Raw genomic sequence first — 13,165 nt, forward strand, 5'->3', positions numbered from 1 at the left:
AGATGAGCTTGCTAGCATTTTACAGCAGAAGTCACAATAGTGACTCGAGGCGGAAGAGACGACGTCAATATTTGTAGCTGACTACAAGCTAGCTGCTACAATATTACCTACCGAACTTTTAGTTAATTGTGTGTGGCTAGTGTTACTGCCGAATATAAGGACAAGACTCCGATATCAACGATTTGCTGTCTCGTTATTTAATTCTGGTAAGCCAAATGGTATTGTGACATGTTTTTTTTTTTTGTTAAATAGCTACCTACCAAGCTAACTTTAGCTAGCTCAGTGGCTGGCTAAAATTGGACATTTGGAGAGCCGCCGGATCCAACCTCCATCTCATTTTCACCCGTTAATCAATATTGGGTATGTTAGCCACTAGCTAGCACAGCTAAAGTTGGTTGGTGTTGCTAGTAATCTAACGTTATAGAGTAAAAAAAAAAAAAAAAGTTTAACCACTAAGTAGGCCGGACATTACACTTGCCAGTGGCAAAAATAACTAGTTAGCTAGTTCTTTAACTGTGTTACTATTGTGTTAATCTAAATAGCCAGTTAGCGTGTTACTACTATGTGTTACTTGTGTTAGTTAGCTAGTCGTTTGTTTTTGTTTATCTTGCGCAATCTGACATGAGGCCTGTGAAGCCAGACAACTCAGTCATGCCCAGTCAAGACTGGCAGTGTAACGTTTCCCCTTACATACATGGTTGGCTGACAGTTGCTTAGACAGGTCACCAGGTTTTGTTGTCATCAAGCTTTGAGCAGGCCAGTAAGGCCACTGAACCGTCTGTTTCATAAAATATTATGAATGAATATACTAACAAGATACACGGAGTGTACAAAACCTTAAGGACACCTGCTCTTTCCAATACAGACTGACCAGGTGAAAGCTATGATCCTTTGATGTCACTTATTAAATCCACTTCAATCAGTATAGATGAAGGGGAAGAGACATGTTAAATAAGGATTTTTAAGCCTTGAGACATGGTTTGTGTATGTGTGCCATTCAGAAAGTGAATTGGCAAGACCAAATATTCAGGTGTCTTTGAACAGGGTATGATTATGGTGCCAGGCGCGTTTGTGTCAAGAACGACAACGCTACTGGGTTTTTGTCAACAGTTTCCTGTGTGTATCAAGAATGGCCCACCACCCATTTTTACACTTTAGTAATTTTGCAGAAGCTCTTATCTAGAGCGACTTACAGTAAGTAGTGAGTTCAAAATTGTCATACTTTTTTCGTACTGGTCCCCCGTGGGAATCGAACCCACAACCCTGGTGTTGCAAGTGCCATGCTCTACCAAGACCTGCAACGCTGCTGGGGTTTTCATGCTCAACAGTTTCCTGTGTATATCAAGAATGGTCCACCACCCAAAGGACATCCAGACAACTTGACAACTGTGGGAAGCATTGGAGTCAACATGGGCCAGTATCCATGTGGAACACTTTCGACACGTTATGGAGTCCATGCCACAACGAATTGAGGCTGTTCTGAGGGCAAAAGGGGAGGAGGTACAACTCAATATTAGGAAGGTGTTCTTGTTTTGTACACTCCGTGTAAATGTCTCTCCGCCCTAATAATGGGAGTCCGTAAAGTGGCACGGTGGGCTTTCTAGCTCCCGCCCATCATTTCTTCGAAGTGGTGGATACATCGCATTATTGTAATCCTTTTGTAAATATTTGATGAGGGTTGGTGACATCAACTGCCTGTATTCAATGGAGAGAGACGCTATGCTACTAGCCTGATTTCACGAATATGCATAGCTATCTCCAGAGAGCTCTGATTATAAAGTTGTTTTTTTCTCTGTTGCCGCGATGTTATTTGTCCTACTTGTATCAGTACACTCTTAACGACTTAAGGATTACTAAACTTCTATTTGGTCAAATAAAGCTCACGTAGCAAATAAGCTGTTAACCTCCATACAAAAACTCCTTGCTAGGTGGGCAGAACAATGACAAAACACCTGCTGGAGGGAGACAGATTTTCCACAGAGTTGGGCTTCTCTCTTCCTCCCTGGCTTCATACAGCCTCAGCCAGGGGTTAAAGGTCATGGTCCTTTAGGCTAGATCCTAGAACTGGTGTGTTGTGGCCATGTACTGTAACCCAAGAAGAGTGTTGTGAAATGTCATGTGGCAGCTTAAAGATTTAGTAAACAGAAATACTGAGATGGGAGCAGGTGCTAAGTTATAGAACGTGATGCTGGTCTTTTAAAGGCATGGGATGCCATTGCCACGTGTTTGGTAGGTAGAGAGCTGGCCCTAGTACTGTCAGTGGGATAATTTAACAGGACAGGATGTTTCTAGGAACTGGGACATGGCCTGGTTGCTTTTTCTATTCATTAACTGACTGGTTCAACTTGAATTTGTTCACATCTAATTAGACCTAAATCTTTACTAAAAACGGTATGATTTTAAAACTTTTTTTCTCTTTATTTCAGGGCAGACCACTTCACTCATTCCTCCTTTTAAATCTAGAATATCAACACCACAAAGATGGAGGCGCTCCATGCCCACTGCATGAAGTGTGTAAACCGGAGGTGTATGATCCGCCCAGAGACTGGTGTGTCCTGTGATCTCATTGGCTGCCCTCTCGTCTGTGGAGCAGTCTTCCACTCCTGCAAAGTGGAGGAGCATCATTTACTATGCCCGTTTGAAAGAGTGCCTTGCCTCAACACTGGATTCGGATGCCCTTTCACTATTGCTCGGCTCAAAATGGCTGAACACCTAGAGACGTGCCCGGCCAGTGTGGTGTGTTGCACCATGGAGTGGAACCGTTGGCCTGTGAGCTATTCAGACAGGAAGTCCTATGAGTACCTGAGCAATGTTGAAGTGGTGGAGCAGCTAGACATGGCCCTGGCTCTCCAAGATCAGAGGATGCTACTGGAGTCCCTCAGAGTCACCACCAACACGTCAAATAACGGATATAATAAACCAGCTGTGGAAACAAATGAAAAGATGGCTGATGTCGTGTCAAGTGTACCAGAGACTGCAGTTAGTAATGGAATGGTTGAAATGGACGAGGCTGCTGCTTTGACTAATGGAGTGATTGAAATGGATGATGAGGAGTCCTATATTTCGGTACACAAAAAGAACTTAGCAGCGACCTTGGAAGTTCTCAGAAGTGCAAAGGAAGTCAACTTGATCAATGGAATTATAAATGGGGGAAAAACAGAGCAAAATGGGGTTCTCCATAATGGAGAGAACAGTGATGATGACTTGAAGAATGTAGAGATGAAGGAGAGTGGCACACAGTTGGACTGTGAGCTCGGAGCAGTGGGCGGAGTGTCCGTGGACTGTGGAGTCGGAACAGGCAGACAGGGAGATGAGAGCCACTGGATAGAGCTCGATGAACTAATCAAGTCTTCAGAGGAGGTGGAGAAGGACGGCATGATGGGTCTAGCAGAGGTGGGTCGTCCTCTCAGTAACGGTTTCCACCATACAGGAGACGACCACAATCACTTGAGACGACGTGAGCGGATGGATCTGAGCAGATCTCCACCCAGGCGCTCAGAAGTCAACAGGTCTTCAGACTTCAGGCCGGTGATGCCTTATCTCTCCATGCCTAATATAGTAGCACCACGGGAGCCCTCTGGGCCCCACCCTCCACCACTACCCATCCACCTGCCTCTTCCCATGCCTCTCCCTAATCTGGAACCCTACAACGTGCTCCAGCACCTGCCCTTAGAGATCGAAGATAGGTGGCTGGAGAGGAAACTACAGAACCTCCAGGTGCTCCGAGGGATGAGTGTGTTTACGTTTAACGGGCGCAGGGCTATGATGTCTGATCCCTATTTGTTCAGAGCTAAAATGGAGGACAAGTCAGTGGACACCTCAGACCTGGAGGTAACTGACGATCCATTGGGGCTCCATGGGATAGACCTGATCACGGCAGCGCTGCTTTTCTGCCTGGGTGATTCCCCCGGGGGCCGCAGCATCTCAGACAGCAGGTTTGTAGACGGTTATCGTGTCGACTTTGGTACCCAGACCTTCTCCTTCCCCTCTGCAATACTGGCCACTAACACCATGGTGGGGGACATCGCCTCAGCGTCGGCCTGTGATCACGCCAGCCCGCAGCTTTCCAACCCCAGCCCCTTCCACACCCTCAGACTGGACCTGGTGCTGGAGTGCGTGGCCCGCTACCAGACCAAGCAGCGCACCATGTTCACCTTTGTGTGTGGACAGCTGTTCCGCAGGGATGAGTTCTCCTCGCATTTCAAAAACGTTCACGGGGACATCCACGCCGGCCTGAACGGCTGGCTGGAGCACCGCTGTCCCCTGGCCTACTACGGCTGCACCTACTCCCAGAGACGCTTCTGTCCCTCTGTGCAGGGCTCCAGAATCATCCACGATAGACACCTGGGCTCGTTCGGGGTGCAGCCGGGTATGCCTCCCCGGTTCGGAGATAAAAGTCTCCCCAGGAATGCCTGTCGGTTCGGCTCCACCTGCGACCACCTGAGCTCCCTGCCCTTCGAGGTGCAACAGTATGTGGCTAGTTTCCTGGATGGCTTCAGCCTGTGCCAGCTGTCCAGGGTCTCGCGTACCATGAGGGATGTGTGTGGCAGCTTACTCAAGTCCAGAGGCATGGTGGTGCTTCTCTGGGAGAACACACGACGGGCAGATGGGTCTTCCTCATGGCAGATCCAAAACAAGGTTAGTCGCTCACTGCATTTTAAACATGTGCATTAACATCTGTATTGAATTTTACTTTATTGCATTTTCCCATAAATCTATGATCAATGGGTAATTTCAGAGATGTACGACAGTTTGAGACACGCATGGGGATCTCAAGTTAGAATTCACTCCTATTTCCTGACCACTGAATGCATGCTGTCCTGTATTAACACAGTAATCAATTAGATTAAAGGCGTTGCAAGCAGGCATACCATATTACACATATAAATGTCTTCATTACAACTAATGAATTTCAATTACTCTCTTTTGTGAACCAGGTGTGGCGATTCAGTACGGCTTTCGGTACGGTGAACGAGTGGAAGTTTGCCAACATCGCCAATATGGCCGAACATCTGAAGAAGTGCAAGTTTAACACCATCACCCGTCGGGACGAGGCAATCCCTCTGCCCTGCATGTGCTTCACCAGAGAGCTCACCAAAGAGGGACGCTCACTGCGCTCAGTCCTCAAGCCAGTATTATGAGTTGCCCTATAACAGGGTTGTAGTCCATGGGTATGTCTGAATTGGCATTCTATTCCCTATATATAGTGCACTGCCTTTGAACAGGGGCCATAGATATAGAGCGGCAGGTAGCCTAGCGGTTAAGAGCATTAAGCCGGTAACTGAAAGGTCGCTGGTTCGACTGTGGAAAATCTCTTAAGCAAGGCACATAATTGCTCCTGTAAGTCTCTCTGGACAAGAGTGTCTGCTAAATTGCTATTAAATTGAAATGTAGGAATAAGGCTGCCATTTTGGACTATACCCATTTAATTTCAGTCCATTCAGGAAGTTTTTACTGAATTGAAATGGACTCCCAACCCTGCTTTTTTTCCCAGCCTTGACAGAAAGAACCTGAATTGTTTTCAATGCCACTTTGTAATGTCATATTGTTACCAATGTACTGAAGAGATTAACTTTTACATACTCTGTCAATGTGTAAATAAAACAAATGTTACTTTATTTTTATATGAATAACTAGCAAAGTCAGTACTGTGCCATGTTGACAAAGAAGGAAAGTGGAGCCTTATGATAAACACTTGCTTTCTGGTCATACGAGGGTTTTGACGAAGACCTTTAAAGAGATTTTTCACTAACTCCCAGCTAGAGCGATTTACACCATCTTATTGTCGTGCACGGTTTTACATACTTAGGGTCATCATGGTTTGATTTAGCGGATAATGTCATTACCTTATCTGAATTTTAAGATTCAGACCAAACTTGATGTCCACACTACAGGCCATTATCAGAATGGAACATTTTACTATGTAGCTATTTAACTCTACAACCAGTATCAGACCGGGCAACAATGTTGGCTGGTTAAATTAAGGGTGATTGGTTGTCTTTTATCTACTTTCCTAATTTGAGAAATGGTACTTCTGTGAAAACCATTTGTGTGAATACTAGTTATTGGATGTGTTTGAGTTCAGTGAATCCTGCAGGTCAGGGAACGTGGGCATACTGTCGCTTCTGGGGATGAGAGTTGATCAGTATTGAAACTGATCATGGCAACTAATAATCAATCATGGTCCTGTCTATAAGTCATTTTAGTGTTCATCTTTATATTTTCCTCTTGGCACTACGTAGACACTGCTCAGAAGTTGCCTGCTGTGTCTCAGGGTTTGTAAAACATGCCTACCTCCAAAATAAGACCCTATTCCCCTATACGGTGCACTACTTTTGACAAGGGCCCATTTTAGGGCTCTGGTCAAAAGTAGTGCACTATAAATGGAATAGGGTGCCATTTGGGATGCAGACAAGACGCTGTATCAATAAGTGCTGGCATTACGTGTACTGTATTGCCTGCTTCACACGACAGGTTCCACCCAAACTACTGTACAGCTCTGCTTGGTTTTTGGTTCGGCTCTAGAGTGTGAATCAGGCTCATGTGTAAAAGATACACCAATCTACCAGTCTTCACATGGAACAGTCACTTTAAATTCATGGTTATAGAGTGGGGTTAGTCAGGACTGATATACCGGTCAGTATTATTGTGTTTTATGGCAGTGTTGGTACTGACATTAAATTCCATGTCCTCAATAGATCTAATTATCAATAACCTACCTATCGTTTGACTTGATTTTTCTCTGAGTTGAGTATTAGTTGAAAGTCTGTTTGGATTTGGAAGTGTGTAGAACAACATTTAATTATTTGGACAGATTGTGCTGTAGTAATGAAGGCTGGGATTCAATCTGATCGCGAGTTGTAAGACAATGCAGCTTTTAAAGGCTATGTTCGGAGCTCGCATTCCTGGTAAAGGCTGCATATATTGTTTCAATTAAGTGGTACATTGTCGACAAAGCGTAATCGGATTGGAGTCCAGCCTTCGTTCATGGGTCTAAGATTCTGTTGTAGAAAATTGAGGGCCAGACTTGGATCTTAAGGGCATCGTTTGCATCCTGTTTTTTAAAAAAAGAAGTAAAAGACATCACTTTATTTGACTTTAAGTTCTTCTTCTCTGAATCCCTGTACAGTTTATTCTACAGTTGTATTCCATTTGGGGGGACCTGTGCAGACTTTGCATGGTTGAAAACATGATTAGCACCCCAGATGGATAGTTTGAAACATTTTTTTTGTGTGTGTTCCACAATATGCATCAATCCTGCGTGTGTTTTGTGATATTTTATTTGTACTGTCAGAACTCAACTCTTTTTGTATTCTTCCATGCAACCCTTTTTTAATGTCCTTCTATTATCTGGTGTAGTTTCTAATCTGATGAACATGCCACAAATATTAGACTGTTCAGAGGATGCTATGGTTTAACCTATTGATCATCCCCACATTATAGCCTGGTCCCAGATAAGTTTGTGCTTTTTAGCCAAGTCAGATGGTTAAATTCCAATGACTGTAGGCAAAACGCCATAAACAGATCTGAGATCAGGCAAACCATGTTTTTGCTCAAGTCAGATTTTTTTTCCCCTGCATGTGAGTGAAGAGATTAACAGTCATTCTTAACCTGATTTATCCATAAAATGTAAGGTTATTTTTCCTCTACAATAACCCTTTTAAAGGTTGTGTGTGTATTGAGCCTGGGTACACTGGGCCTATGTAGTTCTGTCTCAACTCTTCATATTTGGTTTGTCTTACTATATTTGTATGGTAGCATCTGCAACAATGAGATCACACCAAGTTATAGCTTTAAACAAGGTGTCTTACCACTGTTTTACAATGTTTTTGTTTCTTGTTTTAGCCGCCCAGGTGTATAAAGGTCCTTCACATACTGTGTATCATCTAGATAATTTTCATCACCAATAAACGTTTGTTTTCATTACTTGTTACAACATGGTTGACATTTTTCTATAAGAACAGCATCATTTTTGCTGAAGGTGTGTGAGGAGACTAGAGGAGGTTGGACCTCCATCAGTGAGGTTTGGTAGCAGGGCCTCCGTGGTGAGGATACGCAGGCGAGGCGGTTCCTGACAAAACACACAAACGATACAATTCTATTGGGGAAACGAAGCCACACAAAAGTTCACTGGTTACTAGGCTGTAATATGCCAAGAAGAGATACTCACTGTTTTGGGTCTCTCCAGCTGGGTGGTAGAATCCCTCTTGCTATCGTCCTGCTGTGGGCCAGCGTGTTCTGGGTTTCTGATGCTGGATCTGTTGTGAGGGAAAGTGTAACAAGATGTCTTGCGTCGCCCTTTTGAGAGAGAGCACAGGCTGAATCAATGGCTAGCTGCAGCATAGTGAGTTATTCATTAAACAGTGTGTTATGTTTTGTACTTGGCACATGCACTTCTAGAGTAGTGTATAGCGTAGTGGTTCTCAATCCTGGTCCGCTGGACCCAAAGGGGTGCGTTTTTGCACTAGCACCACACCTGATTCAAATCATCAAAGCCTGATAACGAGTTGATGATTAGAATCAGGTGTAGTAGTGCTAGGGCAAAAACAAAAATATGCACCCCTTTGGGTACCCAGAGCCAGGATTGAGAACCATTGCCATAGTAATTTACTGCTGTATGGAAAGGGAGTGAGTGGAACACACTGAAAGCTGAGCCATTACCTGCTGTGTAGGTACACCTGGAGAGAGCAGTCTCAACATCCTCTACCTGGCTCTGCAGCTTGTCCACCCGCTGGAAAGCCTCCTGTTTGAGGCTGCGTTCCTGATGAAGCTGGCCCTTCACCTAAAGCCACAGTGGGTGCCTGGGTTAATGTCCATTACCATTACAGCAATAATCTAAACTTGCTCTGTCTAATTTACGGTAAATGTGCTCCCTTCATCAGGGAATATACACATTTAGATAACTTATTCCCAGGGCCAGGGATTTTCCATGACCATATAATCTGACCAGGAAAGGCCGGGCCCAAGTTTATACCTACGGGACACATACACTGCTCAAAAAAATAAAGGGAACACTAAAATAACACATCCTAGATCTGAATGAATGAAATATTCTTATTAAATACTTTTTTCTTTACATAGTTGAATGTGCTGACAACAAAATCACAAAAATTATCAATGGAAATCAAATTTATCAACCCATGGAGGTCTGGATTTGGAGTCACACTCAAAATTAAAGTGGAAAACCACACTACAGGCTGATCCAACTTTGATGTAATGTCCTTAAAACAAGTCCAAAGGAGGCTCAGTAGTGTGTGTGGCATCCACGTGCCTGTATCAAATTCAAATCATATAGCCCTTCGTACATCAGCTGATATCTCAAAGTGCTGAACAGAAACCCAGCCTAAAACCCCAAACAGCAAGCACAACCCAAGGGGGGGGGGGCAACCCAGACAGGAAGATCACATCAGTGACTCAACCCATTCAAGTGACCCACCCCTCCCAGGGACGGTATGAAAGAGCCCCAGTAAGCCAGTGACTCTGCCCCTGTAATATGGTTGGAGGCAGAGAATCCCAGTGGAAAGAGGGGAACCGGCCAGGCAGAGACAGCAAGGGCGGTTCGTTGCTCACCTTCCCACTCCTGGGCCAGACTACACTCAATCATATGACCCACTGAAGAGATGAGTCTTCAGTAGAGACTTAAAGGTTGAGACCGAGTTTGCGTCTCTTACATGGGTAGGCAGACCATTCCATAAAAATGGAGCTCTATAGGAGAAAGCCCTGCCTCCAGCTGTTGGCTTAGAAATTCTAGGGACAATTAGGAGGCCTGCGTCTTGTGACCGTAGCGTATGTGTAGGTATGTACGGCAGGACCAAATCAGAGAGATAGGTAGGAGCAAGCCCATGTAATGCTTTGTAGGTTAGCAGTAAAACCTTGAAATCAGCCCTTGCTGATCAGGATTCTAGCAGCCGTATTTAGCACTAACTGAAGTTTATTTAGTGCTTTATCCGGGTAGCCGGAAAGTAGAGCATTGCAGTAGTCTAACCTAGAAGTGACAAAAGCATGGATTAAATTTTCTGCATCATTTTTGGACAGAAAGTTTCTGATTTTTGCAATGTTACGTATATGGAAAAAAGCTGTCCTTGAAACGGTCTTGATATGTTCTTCAAAAGAGATATCGGGGTCCAGAGTAACGCAGAGGTCCTTCACAGTTTTATTTGAGATGACTGTACAACCATTAAGATTAATTGTCAGATTCAACAGAAGATCTCTTTGTTTCTTGGGACCTAGAACAAGCATCTCTGTTTTGTCCGAGTTTAAAAGTAGAAAGTTTGCAGCCATCTACTTCCTTATGTCTGAAACACATGCTTCTAGCGAGGGCAATTTTGGGGCTTCACCATGTTTCATTGAAATGTACAGCTGTGTGTCATCCACACAGCAGTGAAAGTTAACATTATGTTTTCGAATGGCATCCAAGAGGTAAAATATATAGTGAAAACAATAGTGGTCCTAAAACGGAACCTTGAGGAACACCGAAATGTACAGTTGATTTGTCAGAAGACAAACCATTCACAGAGACAAACTGATATCTTTCCGACAGATAAGATCTAAACCAGGCCAGAACTTGTCCGTTTAGACCAATTTGATTTGGGTTTCCAATCTCTCCAAAATAATGTGGTGATCGATGGTATCAAAAGCAGCACTAAGGTCTAGGAGCACGAGGACAGATGCAGAGCCTCGGTCTGATGCCATTAAAAGGTCATTTACCACCTTCACAGGTGCAGTCTCAGTGCTATGATGGGGTCTAAAACCAGACTGAAGCATTTTGTATATATTGTTTGTCTTCAGGAAGGCAGTGATTGCTGCGCAACAGCCTTTTCTAAAAATGTTGAGAGGAATGGAAGATTTGATATAGGCCAATAGTTTTTTATATTTTCTGGGTCAAGGTTTGGCTTTTTCAAGAGAGGCTTTATTACTGCCACTTTTAGTGAGTTTGGTACACATCCGGTGGATAGAGAGCCGTTTATTATGTTCAACATAGGAGGAGGGCCAAGCACAGGAAGCAGCTCTTTCAGTAGTTTAGTTGGAATAGGGTCCAGTATGCAGCTTGAAGGTTTAGAGGCCATGATTATTTTCATCATTGTGTCAACAGATATAGTACTAAAACACTTGATCCTAGGTCCTGGCAGAGTTGTACAGACTCAGGACAACTGAGCTTTGAAGGAATACGCAGATTTAAAGAGGAGTCCGTAATTTGCTTTCTAATAATCATGATCTTGTCCTCAATGAAGTTCATGAATTTATCACTGCTGAAGTGAAAGCCATCCTCTCTTGGGGAATGCTGCTTTTTAGTTAGCTTTGCGACAGTATCAAAAAGGAATTTCGGATTGTTCTTATTTTCCTCAATTAAGTTGGAAATATAGGATGATTGAGCAGCAGTAAGGGCTCTTCGGTACTGCACGGTACTGTCTTTCCAAGCTAGTCGGAAGACTTCCAGTTTGGTGTGGCGCCATTTCCGTTCCAATTTTCTGGATGCTTGCTTCAGAGCTCGGGTATTTTCTGTGTACCAGGGAGCTAGTTTCTTATGAGAAATGTTTTTCGTTTTTAGGGGTGCAACTGCATCTAGGGTATTGCGCAAGGTTAAATTGAGTTCCTCAGTTAGGTGGTTAACTGATTTTTGTCCTCTGGCATCCTTGGGTAGACAGAGGGAATCTGGAAGGACATCAAGGAATCTTTGTGTTGTCTGTGAATTTATAGCACGACTTTTGATGTTCCTTGGTTGGGGTCTGAGCAGATTATTTGTTGCAATTGCAAACGTAATAAAATGGTGGTGCGATAGTCCAGGATTATGAGGAAAAACATTAAGATCCACAACACTTATTCCATGGGACAAAACTAGGTCCAGAGTATGACTGTGACAGTGAGTGGGTCCAGAAACATGTTGGACAAAATCCACTGAGTCGATGATGGCTCCGAAAGCCTTTTGGAGTGAGTCTGTGGACTTTTCCATGTGAATATTAAAGTCACCAAAGATTAGAATATTATCTGCTATGACTACAAGGTCCGATAGGAATTCAGGGAACTCAATGAGGAACGCTGTATATGGCCCAGGAGGCCTGTAAACAGTAGCTATAAAAAGTGATTGAGTATGCTGCATAGATTTCATGACTAGAAGCTCAAAAGACGAAAACATATATATTTTTTTGTAAATTGAAATTTGCTATCGTAAATGTTAGCAACACCTCCGCCTTTGCGGGATGCACGGGGGATATGGTCACTAGTGAAGCCAGGAGGTGAGGCCTCATTTAACACAGTAAATTCATCAGGCTTAAGCCATGTTTCAGTCAGGCCAATCACATCAAGATTATGATCAGTGATTAGTTCATTGACTATAATTGCCTTTGAAGTAAGGGATCTAACATTAAGTAGCCCTATTTTGAGATGTGAGGTATCATGATCTCTTTCAATAACGACAGGAATGGAGGAGGTCTTTATCCTAGTGAGATTGCTAAGGCGAACACCGCCATGTTTAGTTTTGCCCAACCTAGGTCGAGGCATAGAGACGGTCTCAATGGGGATAGCTGAGCTGACTACACTGACTGTGCTAGTGGCAGACCCTACTATGCTGGCAGGCTGGCTAACAGCCTGCTGCCTGGCCTGCACTCTATTTAATTGTGGAGCTAGAGGAGTTAGAGCCCTGTCTATGTTGGTAGATAAGATGAGAGCACCCCTCCAGCTAGGATGGAGTCCGTCACTCCTCAGCAGGTCAGGCTTGGTCCTGTTTGTGGGTGAGTCCCAGAAAGAGGGCCAATTATCTACAAATTCTATCTTTTGGGAGGGTCAGAAACCGTTTTCAACCAGCGATTGAGTTGTGAGACTCTGCTGTAGAGCTCATCACTCCCCCTAACTGGGAGGGGGCCAGAGACAATTACTCGATGCCGACACATCTTTCTAGCTGATTTACACGCTGAAGCTATGTTGAGCTTGGTGATCACTGACCGTTTCATCCTAACATCGCTGGTGCCGACGTGGATAACAATATCTCTATACTCTCTACACTCGCCAGTTTTAGCTTTAGCCAGCACCATCTTCAGATTAGCCTTAACGTCGGTAGCCCTGCCCCCTGGTAAACAGTATATGATCGCTGGATGATTCGTTTTAAGTTTAATACTGCGGGTAATGGAGTCGCCAATGACGAGAGTTTTCAATTTGTCAGAGCTAATGG

At 44.0% G+C, this 13,165-nt stretch overlaps 2 protein-coding genes across 4 annotated transcripts in view; one reads left to right on the forward strand and one right to left on the reverse strand.

The window, feature by feature from the left end:
* Window positions 1–22: 22 nt before the first annotated feature.
* On the forward strand, window positions 23–7,926 carry LOC118362838 (F-box only protein 30-like). The gene is made up of 3 exons (XM_035743482.2): window positions 23–206; window positions 2,427–4,638; window positions 4,938–7,926. The coding sequence occupies exons 2-3, from the start codon at window positions 2,482–2,484 to the stop codon at window positions 5,139–5,141; spliced, it is 2,361 nt and encodes a 786-aa protein (XP_035599375.1). The 5' UTR covers window positions 23–206; window positions 2,427–2,481; the 3' UTR covers window positions 5,142–7,926.
* si:ch73-242m19.1 (uncharacterized) overlaps window positions 7,773–13,165 on the reverse strand; it is a 31,374-nt gene continuing 25,981 nt past the window's right edge. For all 3 annotated transcript variants that reach the window (XM_035743481.1, XM_035743480.1, XM_035743479.1), the window contains exons 41-43: window positions 8,662–8,782; window positions 8,171–8,298; window positions 7,773–8,071 (exon numbers count right to left, since the gene is read on the reverse strand). In XM_035743481.1, the coding sequence (XP_035599374.1) occupies window positions 7,967–8,071; window positions 8,171–8,298; window positions 8,662–8,782 (354 nt within the window). In that variant the 3' untranslated portion in view covers window positions 7,773–7,966. The remainder of the gene's footprint in view (window positions 8,072–8,170; window positions 8,299–8,661; window positions 8,783–13,165) is intronic.

Source organism: Oncorhynchus keta, chromosome 29, assembly GCF_023373465.1.
Source record: "Oncorhynchus keta strain PuntledgeMale-10-30-2019 chromosome 29, Oket_V2, whole genome shotgun sequence".
In the NCBI taxonomy this organism is placed as follows: Eukaryota; Metazoa; Chordata; class Actinopteri; order Salmoniformes; family Salmonidae; genus Oncorhynchus; species Oncorhynchus keta.